Source organism: Aotus nancymaae, unplaced genomic scaffold, assembly GCF_030222135.1.
Source record: "Aotus nancymaae isolate 86718 unplaced genomic scaffold, 86718_ANA_hifiasm-v0.15.2.pri h1tg000090l, whole genome shotgun sequence".
Lineage (NCBI taxonomy): Eukaryota > Metazoa > Chordata > Mammalia > Primates > Aotidae > Aotus > Aotus nancymaae.
In genome coordinates, this window is record NW_026988505.1 from 405,460 (window position 1) to 429,727 (window position 24,268).

At 50.4% G+C, this 24,268-nt stretch overlaps 1 protein-coding gene and 1 long non-coding RNA gene across 2 annotated transcripts in view; one reads left to right on the forward strand and one right to left on the reverse strand.

Moving 5' to 3' along the window:
* The first annotated feature begins 1,265 nt into the window (after positions 1-1,265).
* Positions 1,266-21,569, forward strand: XKR5 (XK related 5). The gene is made up of 7 exons (XM_012457367.3): positions 1,266-1,354; positions 4,278-4,461; positions 7,629-7,813; positions 9,208-9,417; positions 10,909-11,078; positions 16,964-17,075; positions 19,901-21,569. Exons 1-7 carry the CDS (start codon positions 1,297-1,299, stop codon positions 21,037-21,039), a joined length of 2,058 nt encoding a protein of 685 aa, XP_012312790.2. The 5' UTR covers positions 1,266-1,296; the 3' UTR covers positions 21,040-21,569.
* LOC105720726 (uncharacterized) overlaps positions 10,831-24,268 on the reverse strand; it is a 30,368-nt gene continuing 16,930 nt past the window's right edge. Inside the window, exons 2-5 of the long non-coding RNA XR_001108211.2 lie at positions 14,174-14,305; positions 13,063-13,114; positions 11,629-11,699; positions 10,831-11,526 (exon numbers count right to left, since the gene is read on the reverse strand). This is a non-coding gene — a long non-coding RNA (uncharacterized LOC105720726). The remainder of the gene's footprint in view (positions 11,527-11,628; positions 11,700-13,062; positions 13,115-14,173; positions 14,306-24,268) is intronic.

The following is a 24,268-nucleotide window of genomic DNA, read 5'->3' on the forward strand; positions in this document are numbered from 1 at the left end:
CCAACACCATGCTTCCTGTAAACCCTGCAGAACTGTGAGCCAATTAAACTTCTTTTCTTATAAATTACCCAGTCTCAGGTATTTCTTTAGAGTAATGCAAGAACAGCCAATTACAATACATAGGTGCATACATGAATGACAAAGAATGTCTCCTTGATCAGACTTTGGTCAGCCTCCTCTGAGCTCTCTGCACCACTGGACCCAACCTGTCTCTGTCCCTGTCTCTGTCCCTGTGGAGTCTAGTTTTAGCAAGAATCCTGCTAAGTCAGTGTAACCCCAGTTCCCCGTCCAGGGTGTCTGATCACCCTCCATAGCTGACCAAATTCCAACACCTGCCCCACTCCCCCATGTGGATCACCTTGGCCCACCCTCAGCAAGAATCCTGTTAGGTCAGGTGAGCAGAACCCCCACTTGATGTCCTCTTCTCAGTGACTTTCCATCCACCACCCCCCACTCTGTTCCTTGGCCATAAAACCCCACATTTCCTTATTATTTTTGGAGTGGATGCCAATCTGTCTCCCCTGCTGCAAAACCTCAGCGCAGTCCCTTACATCTATGACGATGGTTCTGAATAAAATTCTGTCTTGCCGTTTTTAAAATGTCGGAATGTTTTCTCTGTGTGTATATATCTCTGTATTTGTAGACAGACAGACAGATAAATAGATGGATCGATCTCCAAAGAGCAGGTTTTCCAATGTGCTTGCTTTTTGAACATTGGAATCTTAACCCTCAAGCACATCTGGAAAAAAACTTTCATGAGGTTAGAGCCTGGAATGGATTTGTGGTATAGACCACAATGCCGGGTAACGTGTCCCGTGTTTTCTGGCCACACAACTGTAAGATTTCAAAAAGACCCAATCAACGATTCTAACCCAACTCTCTCCATATATGTGTTTACTCACACAGAGTATGACTCCCTGACTAGTGGTTAACGGACTTGCTGCGGCCTCAGAAGCGGTGGCCAGTTTAGCCATTTCCGGAGGAACCCTGTGCAGTCCTGACGCTCACCAAGCGCCTTCCTGGCCCTATAGCGTTGGGGGAAGAACCCGCTTCTGCCCTTATCAGGAGCACGGACCTGAGCTGGACTCCACCGCCCCGCCCCACCCACCCTGGAAGCCAGAAACCCCAGGGATCCTCCCTCCCTCCCCTGCTAGCGACTAGGAATAAACCAGACCCAGACTTCGCGCGCTCAGGCCGAAATGCCATCAGCAGTCGGGCCCCGGGCCGGAAACCTCCCCGACGCGGGGCCGCGGGCAGGGGAAGGGGCGGGCGCAGGCTGCTGGGCCAGCGCTGAGGATGCACACGGGGCTCCTGGGGCTCTCGGCCCTGCTGCAGGCGGCCGAGCAGAGCGCGCGTGAGTGCTGCAGCCGAGGCTGTGCTCACCCCTGCAGCCCCCCACCCAACCCTGGCGCCTCGGGCGGCCTGCGCCCAGCACTGCGCGCCAGCGATGCACGGTGGTAGCCACCCCACCTGCAGAGCACGCCTGCCAGTCTTTAGTGGACGCCCACGCATGCACGATCCCCCACGGATGCATGACTTTCCTCCACCCATGCTCGGTCCCCTGTCCCCTGACGGACGCTAGACTTCTCGCCCACGCACGGACCCCCCCACCCACCCACCCACGATGCATGACTTTCCTCCACCCATGCTTGGTCCTCTGCCCCCATGCACGACCCCCCTCTATGCCTCCCACGGATGCAAGATCCCCTCACAGAGCCAGGGGAGATGTATCCGCCCTTCCCTCCAACAGAAGCTTTGCAAAGTGCTACGATGCCAAGATGTGCTCAGCCCGAGTCTGGGGGCGCTCGGGCTCTCCCCCGACCCCGGGCCTGCCAGGGGAACCCTGAGGCTTGGAGACCTCTCGCAGGAGGGGTGGCGGGGGGAGGGGGCACGGCTCCGCATCCACAGGGCCCTGTAGGACGGCGACTTCGCTTCAGGGTTTAGGACGCGGTGGACGCGGCCCTTCGGGGACACCTCGGTCCCGGGGAAGCCCAGAGCGCGCCAGCCGCGGCGGAGCAAGATGGCCCCATTTTTCGCGCCCTTCGGGTTTGAACTGGTAACTCCTTCGGTGCCGAGAGGAGCGTCTCCGCCTACTTTCTCCAGGCTCCCTGCGGACGCCTCTTCCGGGACAGAGTCCCTGTTGGGGTAGAGGGGGGATCCAGGGGCCGCTGGCTCGGGACAGTTTCCTGAGTTCACAGGCGGCGTCCCAGCCGGTCCCGCTGTTTCCGAGGCGCGCAGAGCAAGACGCGCAACTAGTACACCCATGCGCTCGGGCTCCACGCCCCGGGCCGGGCGGGAAGGACTGAGACAGGACCCGCGGGGATCGGCGCCCACCCCAGCTGTCCTCCCCTGCCCCCTAGCCGGCAACGGCCTGGGCCGCAGCATTCCCCAGCCTGGCAGGCCGGGTCTGCGCCTGAGGCTTTTGTGCAGGGGAGTCTGCACAGGACGCTGCGGTGGTGGGAGCCGGACCCAGCCTGGGCACCTAGGAAGGGCTGCTGAGTCCCGACCCCGCTGTCCAGAGCTGCAGCGTCTGTAGCTGTGCCTCGGGGCAGTTTCCGCTGTTTCCCCAAAACTCGCGGCTTGTGTTCATTCATCTGCTTAGAACTTTACTGTTGGAAAACCCAAGAAACAGTGGTATGGAAAGACGCCTGTGTGCGGTGCCTCTACTGATGCCCCGCCCCCACGACCAGTCTCAGACAGCCCTCAGGAGCAGTGGCTGCTTCCACGGGAGTATCGGGGAGGTCCAGAGTTCCAGGCCAGGGAGTTCCCATGAGAAAGTAGAAGAGGGACCCCACAGAGCGAGCTGTGATCATTCACGTGGAGTCCAGACCGCACAGGGACTAACAGTTCCGTGGTGTGGAGTTACTGGCTGGGGAGTGCAGATCCTCTCCACTGTGACTGCACCCAACCACAAACAAGCAGACCAGAGAGGGGTTCCATTGCTCTCCAGGATGCACGAGATGCTAGGCACTTGGCACAGGTCGTAACTCATCCAGCAGCTCCGGAAAGCCGGGCACTGTCATTCAGCACATGCTGTCCCTGTGGCAGAGGCCCTGCCGGCTCCCAGGCTGCTCCCAGGAGACTCTTGCTGGTGGTGGGGACATTGTGTTGGTTGGTTACTGTTTTGTTTTGTTTTGAGACAAGAGTCTCACTCTGTGGCCCAGGCTGGAGTGGGGTGGTGCAATCTCGGCGCACTGCAAACTCCGCCTCCTGAGTTGAAGCCATTTTCGTTCCTCGGCCAACCCCAGTAGCTGGCATTACAGGCACACAGTCACCACACCTGCTAATTTTTGTATTTTTAGTAGAGAGGGTGTTTCACCATGTTGCCCAGACTGGTCTTGAACCCCTGACGTCAAGCGATCTGACTGCCTCAGCTTCCCAGAGTGCTTTGGTTTTGTTTTGTGTTTTGTTTTGTTGAGACAGAGTCTCACTCTGTCGCCAGGCTGGAATGCAGTGGTGTAATCTTGGTTCACTGCAACCTCTGCCTCCGGGGTTCAAGCAATTCTCCCGCCGCAGCCTCCCAAGTAGCTGGGACTACAGGCACAGGCCACCATGCTCAGCTTATTTTTGTATTTTCAGTAGATAGAGATGGGGTTTCACCATGGTGGCCAGAATGGTCTTGATTTCTTGACCTTGTGATCCACCAGCCTCAGCTTCCCCAAGTGCTGGGATTATAGGTGTGAGCCACCAAGCCCAGTGGTTTTGTTTTTAATGAGACAGTTAGGTGTGGCCACAAGATGAGACACAGGAGAGGCTCTGGAATGCAGTTTGTTGCGCTCCCAGGTCCTAGGACAGGGGACATGGCACTCCATGCCGGGCCAAAGGGGAGTGTCACCAGGGTGGTCAGGAGGCAGGAGACAGGAAGCAACAAGGGAATTTGAGGCCAGACCTTTAGCTGGGGCAGGGCACCAGCTTCGGATTAGCTCTTTGGATAATTTCCGTGGCTTTGGGGTATAAAGGTGATCCCTAGTAGCCTGGCATTAGGCCCTGGGATGATTAAAGCAAAAGAAGCTTGCCTTCTGCAGGGTACGGGCCAGGTAGGGGAGGTCGGGCTCTGGCTAGATTTAGTTCGCATGTCAAAGGCAAGCTCCTGCCTGGGGCCTTTGCTAGCTCAAATAATTGCTAGCCTTGGGGAGAGGCGGTCACTCCCCAGCCAGAAAAGTTTTAAGAGGTCAGAACATCATAACATCCAGAAAATGTTAAATTATTTAAAATGCAGCTACCCAGCCTCACTCCAGCCTTCCACTTACCTGCCTGCCTTTCCTCTTCTCCCCCAGGCCTCTACACTGTGGCTTACTACTTCACCACAGGACGGCTTCTGTGGGGGTGGCTGGCCCTTGCGGTCCTCCTGCCTGGGTTCTTGGTCCAGGCCCTGAGCTACCTGTGGTTCCGAGCAGACGGGCATCAAGGGCATTGCTCCTTGGCGATGCTGCACCTCCTACAGCTTGGCGTTTGGAAGCGGTAAGAACAGCTGCCTTTCACCTCTGGAGCACAGTTGTGCAAGTGCAGTAGAAGGATTCTTCTGTCCCCGTGGATTCTGTCCATAAGGTCATCAAAGTTCAGCATTGGGAAGAGGTTCAAAGCTGCCGTGTCAAACTCCTGCTCTGATAATGGCACCCCAGGTCCGGCCTACACATTGTTGAGCATCTTCAACCTCAAGGGCTTTCTCTGTGCAGCTGGGACCTTAGGAAAAGCTTTTTCTTGCCTTCAGTTGAAGTCCTGTCTCGCTGTTTTGTTGGTTGAGACTTTAGCTCTATATAAAGCAAGTTGCTTAAGGCAGTTCCACCTACACACTATCACCTTAAAACAGGAAGGTGGCTTAGCTTTAGTGAACCACAGGCTAGACAGTGAAGCCAGCCTGGTGACATTTGCTTTAAGAATCATACCAGGAAAAAGTCATTTGGATGCCAGAGGTGGTTTTTTTCTGTAGAGAAGTAGCCAGGGATGGTTCTGGGACGTGGTGGGCTTATCCGTGATCCACAGACCATCTCGGCAGGTGAGGGCTCATTTTTTCTACTTTGAGAACCTGGATTCAAGGAGCTATCAGAAGAGATGCATCAGTGAGTTTACATCAAGGGCACATTTCAGCTGTCAGCTGCCTCATAATTCCATTGGGTTGACAGGGTTTTTTTTAAGGGAGAAAAATTCGGGGATCAGAGCAGCGAAGCCCTGCAGCTCAAGTGTTGATTAAATCATAGGCACTGAGGGTTGGAAGGGTGTTCAAGGGGTCGCGGCCAATGCTGCTCTGGGTCCTGGGGATTTATGCCTGCATGCTATTCCCAAGACTTTCTCTGGAGGCGCTGAAATGAGTGTTGAGCCCCACAGAGAGCATCATTGCGAGCAGGGAGTGATGCCGCCCTGCCCAGAGTAGAATCTCAGCCAGGAGGTAGAGGGTGCTTCTGAGAAAGACCTCATGTACCCACTGTCAGTTTCACTGGACCCTCAGAGTTGGAGTCTAAATCTCTAACAGCACCAAAAGCACACTTGCAGCCACAGCCATTTTGCCAAACCTGGGCCTTTGTTTCAAGCAGTGCCTTTCCTCTGAAAAGATAGGGCCTTTCTTTCCATGGGGAAGAAGGCAGAGAAGGGGCTTTCCAAGGGCCTCATAGGATTAGAGCCTTTCCTGTGCCCTAGCTGCCATTGTCATCCCCTTCCCTGACTGGCCCATCCCAGTAATAAATCCATAAGGGCGCTGGGCCTTACTTGGCTTTGACCATCACAGTCATAAGGCATGAGCTCTCGAGGACAGACAGGCTGTTGAGTGAGTCAGTTACCAGGAGCTCATGTTTGGTATCCCAAAGAGACAGGTGGTGACTTAGAGAAGCTTCCTGGGTAATGGTTAGACAAATCTGCCTTCTGAAGCTGTGTGGACCCTCAGGCGCCATGGAATCTGCTGCCTTCCTCAGAGATGGGGACTGCCAGGGGACCACAGTGTGTCCAAATTCATGCTGCTGGTATTTCACAGCAGACGCCACACTGTCTTTCCCATGTGCTCTTAATTTTCTTAAGTGATGCCATGATTTTCTGGTATATATCAAAAAACTAACTTGAATAATCTGGTATATATTAGTGAATTCATATAGATAAGTGAAGAGAGACATGAACTTAGAAATTGGGAAAAACAATTAGTCATGTATATTTATCCTTATTTTCAAAAAGAAGTTAAGATGACTTTAAAAATACACATCAAAATTTAAAAGAACAAAAAAGAATAGACGTGAGAAAGGCCAGGTATAGAGATGAAATGCTGGAAACCAAGATAGAGCCAGAATGCACAGTTACTGGAAGCGGGTCACAATTTGGCCCTGAGGTTTATAACAGCCAGTGCAAGCATAAAAGCCGCAAGATTTGCAGTGTTTCTCAGGTTAAACATGAACCAAAAAACAGAAATTTACTTCCTTAGAGGCAAACTTTGAACATTAAAATAGGAAGCAGATCTATTCCTCATCCTGAAATTAGCACATTCGGTTCAAAGAAAACACTGTTTTGCAAATTGCAGTTCTGCAAAAGGACCTGTAGGGAGAGCCAAAACAATTGTGTTTTGCACAATTTTGAATTAATTGCCTAAGAATAGGTCCCTTTGAGTGTCCTCATAACAAAATACAAAAGAATCTACTAACCGGGAAGCCAGTAAAATACAAACCTTGTGAGGTAAAGTTGCTTATAAAAATGAAAGGATCTGGCCAGGCATGATGGCTCACACCTGTAATCCCAGCGCTTTAAGAGGTGGAGGCAGGCTGATGTCTTGAGGCCAGGAGTTTGAAACCAGCCTGGCCAACATGGTAAAACCCCATCTCTACTAAAAATACAAAAATTAGCTGGGCTTGGTGGCACATGCCTTGGGAGGCGTAAGAATTGCTTGAACCTGGAAAGCAGGGGTTACAGTGAGCTGAGATGGCGCCACTGCACTCCAACCTAGGCAACAGAGCAAGACCCTGTCTCAATAAATAAATAAATAAAGGCAAGGATTTGAGCCACAAGTGTATTCTTTAAGTTCCCAATAATGCACACTATGTTAATTTTAAGTCTGACTCTGTTAAAGAGAACCTGTCATTAGTGGCTACTTAAAGATGATTACTTTTTTCTATTTAGGTTTTTTTTTTATACTTCCACTTTAATACTGTATATCACCAACATCTTTTTCATCTTTCTTTTTAAGAAAGACAGTTTTTTCACCTTTTTGTCCTCCAAAGAGATGACAACACACAGTACCTTGCAACAAACATCTGCCGATAAATGAATTCCCATCCCAGGAGGATCTGGTGTGGGAACTCAGGTCAGGGTGACTGCTGAGCCCCATAGAGCGGGCAGCCTGGGCTCCCTTGCCATGCAGCCACTCCAGCTCAAAGAGCCCTCGGGTCAGGTATTGGCTCCCAGCCTGCCCCCACCCTCCCCAGACGTGGGAAGAGTGTGGCCTGGCTGAGCACCACGGGACTCGGGGAAACTTACATAGAACTGACGTCTTCTGCTTGCAGTCAGAGCCTGGCAGCAGCCTAACTGGTAGCTCTTGGGAACTAGTAAGGGCATAGGATATTGCTTAGGACGTTGTAAGTCTCTGAATGAAAGGAGGTCCCATTGAAGCTCACCACACTCTGGCTCCATGTCATGTGCCCTCCGCTGTTCCCTAGGCACTGGGACGCTGCACTGACCGCTCTGCAGAAGGAACAGGAGGCTCCCCATCGAGGCCAGCTGCAGCTGCAGGAGGCCGACCTGTCGGCCCTTCGACTCTTGGAGGCCCTGCTGCAGACCGGGCCCCACCTACTGCTTCAGACATATGTGTTTGTAGCCTCAGACTTCACAGATATTGTGCCAGGTGAGTAACTTTCACCACGGAGCACAGACTGCCTGACTGTCGAAGGGGGAAGGGAACACGAGCCTGTTTAGCAAAACCTTCCCCTCGAGATTTCCTCTGCTTAGGAGAACTAGGACACCTGGAGCTCACTAGCCCACAATGATGCTTCAAATTGGCTTTTGCGGCTGCAGTGAGCTTACAGAGAGTTGACTGGCTCCCTTCTTTCCTAAGGGTTATGTTCTAAAGTCAGCCCATAAGATAGAAATTGCCCATAATCAAAATTATCCTGAAAATACCTTGGAAAGGCTGCTTCTCAGTAAACTCAGTGCACAGGTTTTTCTTGTATCTTTAATCATTAGAATCATTCTTGGGAGGACACAATGCCTCACACCTGCAGTCCCAGCACTTTGCGAAGCTGAGATGGATGGATTGCTTGAGCCCAGGAGCTCAAGACCAGCCTAGTGAAAACCCATCTCTACCAAGAAATACAAAAATTAGCCAGGCATGGTGGCATGCAGTTGTAGCCCCAGCTATTCAAGAGGCTGAGGCGGGAGCATCACTTGAGGCCAGGAGTTTGAGGCTGCAGTGAGCTGTGATTGCACCACTGCACTCCAGTCCAGGTGACAGAGAATGAGACCCTGTCTCAAAAAAAAAAAAAAAAAAAGTAATTCTTAACGAAGCCAGAGGCTTACACCCTCAGAGCACGTGGAAACAGAACAACTCAGGCCCCAGCAACATTTGCTTCCAGCTCCCACTCATTTCAGGACATTCACATTCTCTGCCTGTTCTGTCAGTTGCTTCTTTTTCTCTCCCCGTCTCCCTCCTGCCATCCCCTTCTCTTCCCTCCCCTTCCTCCCCTCCCCACCTCTCCCCTTCCATATCTTCGTCTCTCCCTTCCTCTTTGCAGAGTGTCCACAATTGCATATTCATAAATTAAATGCTTGACATATAACTGCACTGTCCTTCTGTCCATCTTTATCAAATAGCCTGACACCATTTGATGTTTTCATTCAAACAGCAAAGTACATTTGGGGTGGAACCATGTTCACAGCCTTGTAGGATCAGCTTTGTTATATACGGAGGCCTTAGAAGATCAGGATTTGGAACATGTTTTCTTAAAGGGCGTAGAAAGAAAGAGTCCAGCTCATTTGCTGGGAAGGGCATTTGGTACATTGTGCAGTGCAAATACTTCCTGAATATCCCCGTTTTTTCCTGAATATAAACACGTATATTTGGACACAGAGTTGTTATGTTACCTACTGGTCAAGGTGCTGGGTTAGTGATACCCTCTGTGCAGCCAGGCTTTTAACAAGAGGTTACATGTCCCATTAAAGAAATGCCATGAGTGAATCTTCACATGGTGTGATGATTTCCAAACCTTCAGAGCATACCATGTCTTTCTGCTTCCCTTGCAGGGGTGAGCACGCTGTTCTCCTGGTTCTCACTCTCCTGGGCACTGGTGTCCTACACTCGTTTCATGGGCTTCATGAAGCCAGGCCACCTGGCTGTGCCATGGGCCGCCCTCTTCTGCCAGCAGCTCTGGAGGATGGGCATGTTGGGAACACGTGTGCTGAGCCTGGTCCTGTTCTACAAAGCCTACCACGTTTGGGTTTTTGTGGTTGCAGGTGAGCGGAGCTAATGATCTGGTCATCTGTTGCTGCATAACAAACCAACCCAGAAATGAATGCCTCAAGAATAACCACTTAGGATCCTCAATCCCAGGCCTGAGGGCGGACTGGGCTCTCTGCTGAATGGATCTTGCTTGGGTGGCCTCAGAGATGGCAATGGGGTAGCAGGTGTTCAGATTCATAGGGAGCCTTGATGGGAATTAGCAGCTGAGAATTCCAGTGGAGAGGAACTGGAAACTGCAAGTCTTCTGTAAAAATAGGCTTAGAACTGGCTCGGCACTGCTTCAGCTGTATTCTGTTGGTCAAACCAAACATAGCCAGCCCAGATTCAAGAGCATGGAGGACTAGACTGCAGCTCCAGATGAGTACATATCCAGAGCAGGAAGGAACGCATCCTGGCTGTCTTAGGAGATACCCTGCCACAGCTCAGACATCCCAGCCCTCAAAACTCCCAGCTAACTCTGGAGCAGAGAACTTCTCAAGAGACTGTTCTGTGTTATAGGCCAAAATATTTTATGTAGAAAAACTGTCACCCAAACAGGAGGGAGGTACAGGGTACCACCTGCCTCACCTGATACAAAAACATACAGTATATATGTGATACTGCAAATAGCCTCCAAAAGTGCACCATTCCCTTGGAATGCTGAATCTTGGACATCTCCTCTGTTGCAAATAGGACAGCTCCACTAAATCCAAGCACTCCCTCCTCCCTCAGTCTAGGCACACACAATATGAATGGCAATGACAGAGTCTCTCTGGCTATGAGACTCCCTGAATAGGGCCTGTGTGTCCCTGCCAAGGGGAGCTGTCATCTCTGGTCATCAGTGAATATACTCTGCAAGAAGGAACAGGGTACTCTTGTTTGAAGAGAATTGGACACATTAAGAAATATTTGGCCCTTGGTCCTGAAGCAAACATTAAATACAGTTATTGGCAGGAAAGAATTTTTTTTTGAAAAAGAAAAAAAAAAAAAAAAACTGTGCTCCTAAAGAGAGATTAGCTATTTTGTTATTCTTTTTTAAAAACTCAGCTTGAAATCCAGAATGCTTCATTCATCTTAAAATATGGGAATAAAAAATTACAGCTGTACTACAGAGTTCTTTGCTTTGGGTATGGAGGTTTTTAGCTCTCATAACAATTTAAAAATAATTGGCAGTCAGTTTTATAACTGCCCCGTTAAACACATTTTGGAACAAGAAGGGCATAGGTATACAATATTTGGCAAGTGTTATTGAAGCTAGTCTGTTTTCTCATCTTCAAATTAGATCAGATGTGCTTTATGTGGATAAAACAGGAGAATACATGCACAGGTAAACTGCACTGGTTTTCTGTGCCCTTCAGATCTCTTCTGGGTCTTCCAATGGCTCTTCCTGGATGCTGAGTCAAATGTGGTGGGAGAGGAGGGCTTCCAGCCCCTGGTCTCTGTGTCCTTGCCCCTGCCCCATCTCCCTGTGTGGATCTTGACGTCTGCACCCGGCCTCTGTGCAGGTGCCCACTGGCTGGTGATGACATTCTGGCTCGTCGCCCAGCAGAGTGACGTCATCGACAGCACCTGCCACTGGAGGCTGTTCAACCTGCTCGTGGGGGCCATCTACATCCTCTGCTACCTCAGCTTCTGGGACAGCCCTTCCAGAAATAGGATGTTCACGTTCTACATGGCAAGTGGCACTTCTCTTTATCCTGATATTTACAGTGTATACAGCAAGTGGAGGGGTGTGTGTGTGGGTGTGTGTGCATGCATGCACCGATGTATGCCTAGCTCTTGAAGAAAGAATAGCTTAGTTTAGGAAAAATCCTTAAAGGAATTATAGTCTTGAACAGAGACGACAGGCTTTGAAAACAGTAACCCAACCTCTAGTTGTGGCCCCCAAAGTCCCTGTGGTGACAACTGAGGTGGATTTGGCGATGTCTTCTCTACATCAGCCCACCTGCTGAATATCATTACAGCGCAACTGTATTACATCGTATACTCAATGTCTTTGTTAATCAACTCCACATTTATTGGGTGTTTATGATGAAGATCCAGGCATAGCCCCTAGAGAGAATCATAAACACAAAAGTGGCCTCATACTTCTTCATATGGCTTCTAGTCCAGAAGATTTCTTCCTAATTAAAAAAATTGTAATATTTCGTAAGTAAGCACCCAAATAACCAAAATAAGGAAGAATGTGGCTAGATTCCAGGAGAAAAAAATTGTCTGGGACTCACAGGAGTAGCTGCCGGCACCACCTCTCGTCGGGATGACCAGAGACACCTTTTGCTGGACAGTGGAGTTTGAGCTGGATTGTAATGGGCAAAGGAGAGAAAAGGCCACCACGTGGGTTGGGGCATGGCTTTTGGAGTCAGGAAAGCTTGCACTGGAGCTCAGCTCCGCTGACAGCTACCACCAACTGGCTTCAGCCAAGAATTTAAACTCTCTGAACCTACTTTTTCACGCACACACTAGGGATAAATCACCCTGCTCTCAGTGTTCCTATGAAGATTAAATAAGATCTATATACTTTTTGGGGTTCTTATAAAGACCAAATAAAATGACATACACAAGTATCTGGCACAAAATAACCCATAAGTTGTAGCCATTATCAATATGAGAAGGTGAGACTTTTGTGGGAGGAGTCAGGCATTCCAGGGTGGAGACCTGGGTGAAGGTAAAGGCAGCTCCTGTCCCGGGAAGGGGAGCATCCTGGACACCTGCTGATTTTAGGACCATATAGCACAGCGACCCCATAGGCTATGGAGCCAGACAGAGCTCATAGGACTTGCAATGTTGGACACGTTACTGAACCTCACCAACCTCAGCTTCCACATCTGAATGCCAAGCATAACAGCATGCGTGTTGTGGATATGTTCACCTATGACAGAGCCCAGGTCATGCATGAGCAGCCTCCCAACCCACACAATCCCTGCATGAACAAAGTGGAATATTGATTTTCTCATCCAGTTTGCCGAAGTGGCTTATTCATAGGTGGACACCCTGTCTGAGCATGCCCAGATAAGCAGGAGCTCAATAAGGAGGAACTGGACACCTGCCACCTTGTTTATCCTTCATTCTTCCCAGCTGTCTCGTATAGTGACTGGATCACTGAGTCAAGAGTGATGAAACAGGAGAAACAGCAATCAGACACCATCACGTTTGGAGTAGGATCTGCCACAGTGGCACGAGCGTCCCCATCTCTCTCCCTGTGCACAGACCATCCGGGGGGGCAGTCCTAGCCCAGTGGCCTGGATCCCAGCAGCACGTGGTGGGGAACATGGGCTTTAGGCTTTGGTGCCCAACCAGTTAGGGCTTGATGCCTGGATCATTCGGTTCTGAACTGTATGAGAGTCAGCAGGGACCCCTCCTACCCCCGCACCCAGTTTTTGCATCTCTGAAATGATTGTTGCTAAACCGATAGATGACAAACAGAAAACCAAGTGCCTGTCAGAGGTAGATAGATGTAGATGCTCTGAAAGATAAGTAAATAATTTACAATAAATTAAAGAGACATCGGGGGCAAGAAAAGAGAGAAAGAAGGAAAAGAGAAAGGAAGGAAGAAGGGAGAGAGGAAGGAAGGGGAGGAGGAAGGAAGTGGAGGGCAAAGATGTCCTACACCACCAGAAAGAAGTGAAATAGCTCCCAGGATAACCTGTTAAACTACTCACATTTCAAGACAGCCTGCCAGTCGCATTCCACGGAGGGGCTGTAGCCATGGAGCTGTAGAAAAGGCGGAGGGGACAGGTGGGCGTGCTCACCCCACACTGCACCACACAAGCTGGCCAGACCTAAATCTGGGCCCCTCTTTGTGGCAGGCAGTGCTGGGCAGCCCTGGCTCTGTGACATGGGCCACTCAGAGCTCAAGGCAGCCTCTCCCGCTGTTCCTCAACACCCTCAGCTAATCTCCGTGGATTCACTGTGGCTGACAACACCTGAAGCCAGTACCTCTGGGCAGGTTGGGAATGCCCAGACTGTGCTCTTGGAAGCCAGAGGCCACACTGCAGGGGACACACTGAGGTGCCACCCCCTGAGAGGTGCACCCTGCTGGCACAGACCCGTGCTGCCATCTGAAAGCATTCCCTTTGGCAGAGGGTGCTATGACCCTCGAAGCTCCAGCCCTTGAGACAGCAGCTCGCACAGGAAAGAGGTTATCAGAGCCCAGGCCCTGGGTGGGCCCCAGAAGAGGCTGCAATGCCTATCTGGAGGCCCCAGCCTTGGGCAGTTCAGCCCAGGGCCAACCCAAGCATCACTCACCTATGCTGAGCCCATTCCTGGGCCACTGGAGAGTGTATCACCCCCACATCCCTTCAAGTAAGAACATAAGGTGTTTTGATTTTGATTTGATTTTTGTTGTTTTTGAGACAGAGCTCGCTCTGTTGCCCAGGCTGGAATGCAGCAGCACCATTACAGCTCACTGCAGCCTAGACCTTCTGGGCTTAAGTGATCCTCTCACCTCAGCCTCCCGAGTAGCTGGGATCACAGGCGCATGCCAACATGCCTGGTTAATTTTTACACTTTTTTTGTAGGCCACTGCCTGGCAAGGGTGCATCAGGTTTCTGCTGGAAGGACCTGGCAGGGACTGGGGGCTGGGGGCCTCTGGTGCAGCCAGGCCTTAGCCCTGCTGGTTGTCAGCGGCACTCAGGGGGGCTTTTCTAAAGTGGAGATTCCCAGGCTCCCCTCAGAGATTCTGACTCAGTAGGTGTGAGTGGGGCCTGGGAATCCATGTTTGGAGACAGCTGCAGGTGGCACTATGACCGGCCTAGCTCAGGAGCTACTCACCTGTCCTCACCTCCTGCTCAGAGGTAGAAACCAGCCTGTCCATCATTTCGGAACGTAATATACGACCTGGTCTCACTTCTTTCACTTATCACGGGTTTATTCACGCCAGCACACATTCAGCTTCCTCCTGTGCTGAAAATGGAATTAGACACCACAGTGTGAGAGGCTCATGTCTCGGTGGCCACAAAGACATCAGCAAATCCGTGCAGCCACTGTGATCAGAGAAGTGATGCTATCAAAACCCCACAGGACACGAGAGGCAGAGCCTGGGAAAGTAGGGGAAGGGTTTACAGAGCGGACACAAGCGAGGTACTGTATGGTGAGCAAGGTTTACCTAAAGAAAAAGTGTGGAGGGTGGGAGCTGGGACGTTTCAGGCAAAGCTGCAGAAGCAATGGAAAGATCCTGGAGTGTCTGGAAATCCAGAGGAAAGTGACATGCACGGAGTCAGCAAGAAGCAAAGCCCTGCGCTAGTTAAAAGCAATGAAAACACACTGCACTCAGCCTATCGCCATAGGGAAGAGAGCCCTGCGTGAACTAAGCCCACCTGCAAGTTGTGCAGAGGGGACTGGGGGGTTAAAAGGGAGGAAGGAGGAGGAACATGGAGGGGCTTGGGCACAGTCAGGGAAGTGGAAATTCACAAAAAGCAGGAAAGTGGGATCGTACATGCGAGTGCGCCATCTGCGTTTGTTAACTGGCTCCTGCCACTCGTTGGGAGCAGAAACAAATTTCTCATTTCTTTATGACAGGAGGCAGGAGTCAGTCACGTTAGAGCAATGCACCCACCAGGCTTGGAGTTTATATTTAAATAGACGGCTCTTGGGTTCTCGAGGAGACAGTTCTGGGTAATAGAAGATGGATATCTCACAGCACAGCAAAATGATTTGCAATTCCAAGTTTCTATAGTAACTGCTCTGAAAGGAAGTCCAGGGTCCCATTGGTCCAGCACCAAGTTTTGGCCAGAACAAACAGTACATTCTCCTGGCAGCACTGAGCTTTCTTAGACAGAAACTGAAGTCAGAATGGTAGAGGTGAGGCCTTGAGCCGCTGGAAACTCTGTCCACGTTCGCTCAGGTCTCTCAGTGTGGGGAGGTGAGGGGATTCATATGTGCTGAGTCTGGAGCCCTCATTGGCCAGGGTTGAAGCCTCGTTGAAAAGAAAGCCCAGAGGAGCCTGACTGGAGTTTGGTTGAAGAAAGACTCTTTGTCAGTGGAAATCTGGGGAGAGTCTGCTGGAAGATGACCCCAGAAAGGAAAGTTGGGGTTAACTGGCAAACAGAGCCATCTGCTCTGTTGAGAAGTGGGGACTGTAGGCCAGGAGCTGTGCCTCACGCCTGTAATCCGAGCACTTTGGGAGGCTGAGGCAGGCAGATCACCTGACATCAGGAATTCAAGACCAGCTTGACCAACATGGAGAAACCCCGTCTCTACTAAAAATACAAAAATTAGCCAGGCATGGTAGTGCATGCCTGTAATGCCAGCTACTCAGGAGGCTGAGGCAGGACAATTGCTTGAACCTGGAAGGTGGAGGTTGTGGTGAGCCAAGATCTCACCATTGCACTCCAGCCAGGGCAACAAGAGTGAAACTACATCTCACAAAAAAAAAAAAAGAGAGAGAGAGAAACAGAGAAGTGGGGACTGGATCCTGAGTGAAGGTGGGCCTGTTTAGAGGTGCATGGGGGAGAAATGGGAAGGTACAATCTCTGGGTGAAGCAGGTCACCCCAACATTGGTGCAGAGGAGAGATTTCAGAGAGAGAATGAAGATAGGAGGCATGGGGCCAGAACCACAAAAATGGTGGGAAAGACAGAAGGCAGGTGATGGAGTTGGGACAAACTGAAGAATCTGAACCACCAGAACCGCGCCACTGAGCAGTGGGGAGAGAAAGATGCCTTCTGTACCGGCTGCTGGTCAAGGCATTTAGTACAGAATTCCTGCCCAGGACATTTGTAAGATGACGAAGCAGCTCCTCATCATCTTTTTTATTTCTCTTTTTATTTGAATTTTTGAGAGTGAAAACGAAGCCAATGAATAACCCTGGCAAATCTTTTGAAGACTTTTAGAAAATCAGCATATAATTTGTTATTTTAAAATAAATAACATACACAATATTTAAATATATCTTCTTTGAATTATGTCGCGCTCATTTGCTTATTTTAATGAAGACATATATTTTAATATTTAAAAATTGGAAAGTTAACAAGGCGACCCAGATTGGCATACCATGCGCCTTCTGGACGATCTGCCATTTTGATCAGCTGTGGCCAGGTCCCTTTGTCAGCCCACGAGCTCCTGTCTCCGCCTGCCACCTGGTGGCCGCAAGGCAAATTTACCTGGTGGCTGCAAAGAAAAAATCCTTATTACAAAGTTTGTGACCTTAGCTTCCTGGAATTCAGTGGCATCATGAGCTCTGCAGCTACCTTTAATTATAACATTAATGCGTGCCTGCAGTTAGCATGAGGATGGAGAAATATGCAAAGTAGAAATAAAAGTCTCTCAACCCAGACTGACTCTAAAGACAGCCCCTAGCCATTTGAGGAATGCCCTTCTGCCTCCTGGGCCTTTATGATTCTGCAGACATTTTAATGAACCACCCTGAGAACAGGGAGGCTCTCTCTTTGCCAGAGAAGGTCTTAGTGGGACATAGCTCTGCTTCTGGGTAGGCCCAGCAGCCAGGGGTTCCCAGTGGGCACCCAGGATGGAGGGCAGGGGGAGCAGCTACACTCACAGGATGTGGCATCCCCTGGGTGGGGTGCACCTGGCGAGGTGTGGGGCTCTCCCCTGCGTCCTGCAGGTCATGCTGTTGGAGAACATCATCCTGTTGCTGTTGGCCACGGACTTTCTCCAGGGGGCATCATGGACCAGCCTGCAGACCACAGCGGGGGTCCTGTCTGGATTTCTGATTGGTGAGACCCAATGTCCCTTTCTTATCTACATCCCCTCCCTCAACCTATTTTTTTTTTTTTACAGTGGGCTCAAAGGGCAGGAAACTGAGTTCAGATGTGGTTCACTGGAGACCAGGGAATGTGCTATGGGTGGCAGAGCCATTCCCATCAGAGCATGAGACACTGAGCTCAGCCTCATCTGCCTTGCTCAACTGTGCTCGGAACCTCACACAAAACTGGGGCTGCCCCCCTCGACCCCAAAGCCCCCATCCTCCCCGGAGCTCCTGCAGGGTTAAGGACGTGACTTCCCTCTCCCCTCCCACCTCGGGGAGCTCCTTAAATCCTGACATGGCACCCCTGCAGCCCATAGGCAAGCACCCTGGGAGGTCGGTGCCCTTGCAGTGGAAGAGAGGAAGGTGAGGCACAGGGGAGGTCGAGTCCCCAGAAGATCCGATGGTTTGTGACAGATAGAGCTGAGACTCAAGCCTGGCTCCAATGCAGGCCTCAGCACAGGCCTGGCAGCTGTCATCAGCCATATTTTATGAATGCATGACCCCAAGGTCTGTGCTGTGCCCACGGTGATGACCTCGCTTCCCAGATTGGCATGGGCTCTGCAGGGATTCCACCCGCCTCTTGAAAGGTGCAGACACCAGCCTGATCTCCCAGCACAGCGGGCTCACTGCTACCTCTGCCTCCTGGGTTCAAGTGATTCTCCTGCCTCAGCCTCCCAAGTAGCTGGGACTACAGGCGCATGCCACCACGCCCAGCTAATTTTTTGTATTTTTGGTAGAGATGGGTTTTCATCGTGTTAGCCAGGATGATCTTGATCTCCTGACCTAGTGATCTGCCTGCCTCAGCCTCCCAAAGTACTATTACAGGCATGAGCCACCGCGCTCAGCCCAGCTCCTTGCTTTTTATGGCTAAGTCATATTCCGTGGTTTGGACGGGCCACAGCTTGTTTCACCATCAGTTTCTCCTTTTTGAAATAATTTGAATAGCAGATCACTGATTTCTAAGCTGCATATGTGCATAAATTGCCTCTGGGAAACTGAGGACATTGGGCTGCCCAGGTGAGAAGCACCACTCTCACCACACTGCATGGTGGTCTGGTGTTCCTGGCACATTTCAAGCAATCCTTTCTTCAGGAAGGGGCCATGTGATACTGGAATGAAGGGGCCTTGCCAGCCAGGAGGTCTAACAACTAATCCAGATTTTCCATTTCAGGGGAGGTATAGCTGAGTCCTGGGAGACACAGTGTGGTGGGAGGGAAAAATGTACCCTCATCTCCTTTCCGGATTTTAACACTAATTCAGAAAAGATGTCCCACACCACTCCGAAAACCTGTCACACTCCTGGGAGTGGACACCTGGTTTCCTTCCAGTTTCACTCCAGTGAGAAGGCATTTTCACAGCCGAATGCTGGCTCACAGCACAGCAGGAGGGCAGTGAGCAGAAGATCCATGGCCACGGGCAGCACTGAGCACCCAGGGGGCCGCCGGCTTGCAGCCAGCTCTGCCCGTCCTCCTCTGGTCTCTGATGGATCCCAGGGGATCCTTGGGAATCCTCGGTGGGAAGATCCAACACGAATTACAGTCCAAAGAGCACAAGCTGGTGTCCAGGCTCCTCCCCTCTTCCTTCTATCCTGTGACCAACATTCATTGAGTACCAACTGCATGCCAGCCTGGGGATGCCACCAGGAACCCCCAAATGACACGGCCTCTGGAAAGTCTGTGTTCGCTGAATAAGGGTTCCCAGGACTTCTGTGATCAGGGGCCTTTGTTCATCTTTCCTGGCCTTGGGTGGCTCCTTGTAAAAGAAGGGTGACAATACATCCCTCACCAGGCAGTTGTGAGAATTCAAAACAGTGCAAAAATTGTCTGAGTAGGGCCTACAGCAGAGGTGGCACTGAACATGGGAATTCCATCTCCCTTTCCCAGGTTTGAGCCTGGCCACTAACCAGCTGCTTGACCTGGGCCTCCCAGTCCCCCAAGACACAAGAGAGGGTTCAGGGGAGGGGGTCAGGGGTGGGGGATGTCCTTCAGGGGATGTCTTTCCAGCTCCATCGCGCTGCGATCTCCTGGCCCTCTCGGGCGTTACTTCAGGTTTCGTGCTGTTTATAATGAGCACCCTGAAACCAGGCACTTGATCCAGTACAACAGGAAACTGGAAATAACGTGGGAGGCTTACTGGAATGCTCTGGTAAAGAAATTATTGCAGCAGTCAACACTTCTGATCAAAATGAATTAAACTGACAACAATGTGATTAAGATGTTTATGTACAAAGGAAGTGTTGTTGTTGTTCATGGAAATTCCTTGAAATGGGGTTTTGGATGAGTCTGATTAACCTCTGTTTACATCTTACTTGTTTCTGAGGCTTTCTTACTCCCTCCCTTCCCCCAGCTTTGTAACCCATCAGCCACTGTATTGACGGTTGAATTTGGAGTATGTGATCCAGTTACTCAAAAGTAGAATGCGTATTTCTACCAAACATGTACCTGTGTGTACACACACACATGCACGAATGCACACTCATGCACACACTCACATGCACGAATGCAAACTAACACACACACAGAGATTACTCAGCGGGAGCTACCCTCCAGACAAAAGCATAGGATATAAGCCTTGTTATTCGTGTTTAAGTTTAGAAACATTTACAGCTTAGAGAACCTGGAACCTACTTAAATTTCCCAAAAAATATCCAGTTCTGAGGCTCCAGCAAGAGTCCTATTTTGGATCCCAGATTATCTTGCTCTACACAAAACGGCCAGAACCTGAAATGGCAAACCACAGGGAGAATGCAGACTTCAAAGAACATAACCTTAAGGTCTTTTTGTTCTTTTTCAGGCAGTGTCTCACTGGTAATTTATTACAGCCTGCTGCATCCAAAATCCACAGACATCTGGCAGGGCTGCATAAGGAAGTCCTGCGGCATTGCAGGAGGTGATAAAACCGAGAGAGGAGCTTCTCCCCGGGCCGTGGCTCTATCTGGGAAGAGAACAGAGAGCTCAGGCTCATGCCAAGGGGCAAGTTATGAGCTAGCTATTTTGGGGAAGCCCCCCGCCGCTGAGCAGGTCCCCCCAGAGGCAGGGCTGGGGACCCAGGTTGCTGTGGAGGACTCCTTCCTCAGTCATCACCACTGGCTGTGGGTGAAACTTGCCCTGAAAACAGGAAATATGTCTAAGATCAATGCCGCCTTTGGAGATGACAGTCCTGTCTACTGTCCACCTGCATGGGGGCTGAGTCAGCAGGGCGACTTGCAGAGGAAGGCCCTGTCTGCCCAGCAAGAGCTCCCATCCACCTCCTGTGACCCCTCAATCTTAGAGAAAGGCTCCGTGTTTGAAGGTATCTCTAAAGCAGAGGCCGACCCATTGGAAACCTCACATTACGTATCTTTTGCCAGCGATCAGCAGGACGAAGCACCTACCCAGAACCCAGCAGCCACACAGGAGGAGGGCACCCCAAAGGAGGGAGCTGGTGCTGTTTCTGGGACACAGGGGAAGGGGACGGGTGGGCAACCAAGCGGAGGGGAAGGACAGCAGAGCTCCACATTGTACTTCAGCGCTACTGCAGAAGCAGCCACGTCCTCACAACAAGAAGGCAGCCCAGCTACTCTGCAGATATCCCACTCTGGAAGGAGGTCGGGCAAGAGCAGCCCTCCCCGGCCTGCCTCGCCCCAGCCAGTGGCCAAGCCCTTCCCGGTCACCATGGCCGACATTAGCCCCATCCTAGGCACAGGCCCACGCAGAGGCTTCTGCACCCAGGCAGGCTTCCCTGGAAAAGCCCTCGATATCTCAGAGCTGGAGGAGCAGCAGGAGCTCACAAGGGACCTAAGTCACCATGCAGCTGTTGGTGCATGGATGTCACTGCCACAGCTGAGGACGGCCCATGAGCCCTGCCTCACGTCCACCCCTAAGTCTGAGTCTATCCAAAGTGATGATAGCTGCAGGGAACAGATGAAGTATGAGCCGAGTTTTTTCATCTGACCACAGTCATGGGGGGATAAATCAGGCTGATGAATCAAGCTGGCATTTGGTGCAGTGGGTGGAGAAATTCCACTTCTGCTGACACCCATGTCCTTGGGCACATCGCTGTCCCCTCTGAATCTCTATCTGCATCCCTGAAAAATGAGGAAACAGGGCTGGATGATTTCTCAAACCCGCTGTAAACATCACAGACCCCACACATGCATCGGAGAGACTCTAACATGCTATGGAGGAGGAGAAAGAGATTCCAGTCAAAACCGCCTGTTGCCTTTTAGGAACTGTAGGTTCACCTATTTTATCTTTTTGCTGTGGCTTCTAGGAAACACAAAGGTAAAATCTAGATTCCTATTTTATTTGGAGTTCTTGTTACAATTAGTCTTGCCTCACACTTAGTGGTTATTAATCTTGTTTTAATACATTCTAATTGCATTATGTTATGAAATCTCATGGTAAGATAACGTGAATGCTTTCCAGGAGTAGATAAGGACTGTGGCTTGCAATAACTAACATAACTGAAAGTGCACATGTCATTCTAAGATTCCTGTATCTTCTGGTTAGGGACAATATTAGATCCCTTAAAAAGGAAGAGTAAAATCCCTTAGCTCAGCCTTAGTCACGCTGAGGGCTAGTGTGACATTTTCTGCGACACGCTCTCAGACCATCAGCATCCTGCTGGCCAGCAGCACGCATGATATTTTTTCTGTGAAATGTGCAGCTCCTCTTGTTGCAGGCTGGCTGGCCAGCAGTTCTCTTCCAGCTCCCACTGCTGCTGTTACACCCCATCTCCTTTATCTCCAAGCTTTGATCCCGCCCTCCATTCAATGTGAGACACCATCTGTGATTTCAGCCCATCCAGCAAGAAGGGAGCAAACACCCATTCCTCTTGCACGCTCCTTCTCTCTGATTCCTCCACTTTAAAGCGTTCTTTGTGGCTAGGTATTTCCATCATTTCTTTAAGCTTTCCTTTGTAGCTGACTAAGGAAGTCCAATCATAAACCATCAAAGAGAAAGGCACACAGAGGGCTGGATGCTATTTGGGGATGGGTGGTTTTGTTTTGTTTCGTTTAATTTGTTTGTTTCTTGAGACAGGGCCTCACTCTGTCACCCAGGCTGGAACGCAGTGGCACAAGCATGGCTCACTGCAGCCTCAACCTCCAGGGCTGAAGCAATCCTCTTGCCTCAGCCTCTTGAGTAGCTGGGACTACAGGCAGGTGGGCACCATGCCTGGTTACTTTTTTGTATTCTTTTTTTTTTTTTGTAGAGTCAGGTTCTTGCCATGTTGCCCAGGCTGGTCTCCAACTCCTGACTAAGCTCAAGCAATCTGCCACCTCAGCCTCCCAAAGTACTGGGATTACAGAAGTGAGCCACTATGCCCACCCAGGATGGGTAGTTTTTATCCTCTGCAAACACTCTGGACTAGGGGACAATATTAGAGCCCTAAAAACAGAGTAGAATCACTTAGCTCAGGCTGACAAGTACTAAGGGCATGTGCAGACGCTTTCTGCAATAAGCTGTCAGACCATCAGCATCCTCCTGGACAGCCACATAAGCCAATTGGGGATAGCAGACAAGTGGCCACAAACCTTTGATACAACATGAAGATAATGAGAGTTTGGGTCACACATAGGCAAACCCATAATCCCAACACTTTGAGAAGCTGAGGTGAAAAGATCACTTGAGGCTAAAGTTCAACACCAGCCTGGGCAATGTAGTGAGACCCCCATCGCTACTAAAAATACAAAAATTAGCACGGTGTGGTGGCACACACCTGTAATCCCAGCTTCTCGAGAGGCTGAGGCACAAGAATCACTTGAACCGGGAGGTGGAGGTTGCAGTGAGCTGAGATCACACCACTGCACTCCAGCCCAGGCGACAGAGTGAGACTCTGTCTCAAAAAAAAAAAAAGGGAGTTTGTTAACAGAACAAAATCATTCATAGTTATATTCACTGTGCTATTCCAGCATCTCAGTCCCTCCTCCACGCAGTCTCCCACCCAGCCATGTGAGAGCAGGGTCCTCTTCCGTGAATCCTCACCGGCCCTCCCCATTTGTCCTCCAAGATTCCACTCAAGCGTCACCTCTTGGCATCTTCCTGGGCCCTCCCCAACCTGCCTCTGCCCCTGGGTTGTACTCCACTGCCCTTTGCCCTGTGGTGACCTCTTCCTAAACGTGAAACCCTGCTTCCCTGAAGGCTAATTAAGGGTTGCAGTCCTCACTCTGGGCTAACTTTAAGGCCCAACAGAGAGTCCAGCAAAAGGAGGCGTTGGGGCATTCAACAGCATGAATTAACTAAAGAGCGGGGCTGGACACATAAATTTCAGCTTCAGTGCATATTCTGGTTCAACAGCATTTGTCTTACGGGGGAAAAGTAAGTGTGGGATATGGGGAATTTGCTCCATTCTTTTCAGACGTCCTAGCCCTTGAATAGCCTGGAAAGCTGGAAGTCCTCTTCATTCATTCATTCGTTTAAGGAATACTAGTTGAATGTGACAGCCACTGAGAATACAGAAATCAAGGCATGCACTTGCTGTTCGAGGCCCCATGGACCAACATGGGCTTCTCAAATGGCCTCTTCACTTCATGCCTCCAAAAAGCGTATTGCCCGGTGGTGAAAAGGATCAGAAAATATACGTTATATTTATTAGAGAAGACTAATAAATGGACACTTAATTCAAAAATGCTTGCTGAGCACCTACCGAATGCTAGTCATTAGGATCACAGAGCCACACAGAAGAGCTGTGCCAGGCGCCTGTGGCATCAGTGGGAGAAGCAGGTGAGAGCTTTATGGACCCCGCTCCGAGACGGCTGTAGGAACCCTCACCAGGCTGGCTTAACAAGAAGGACATGATTGTCACCTTCAGGGACCCAGCGCTGTTCCGGACAGGAGAGAATCTATTTTCTTCCTGCAGTTTCTTATGAGGCATGAAGAAACTCCTTAGGGTTCCAGAAAGAATCTTTAAGACAGAGTTACCCAAAGGTGGGCAAGGCTGTCCCTGGGGACGACTGCATAAAGCCAGAACAGCCCCTTAGTGAAATGACTAAGAAGGAACCGCAAGGACTAGAAGATGCAGCTGAAAGTGACTTTCCAGGCCCTGACCTGGGCTTTAATGGCTGGGCATGGCAGTGAGGAGGAGGCACAGGAGGTGGAGACTTTCAGGTCTGTTCCAGGATGTTTTCGATTATTATTATTTTTTTTTCAGATGGAGTTTTGCTCTTGTCGCCCAGGATGG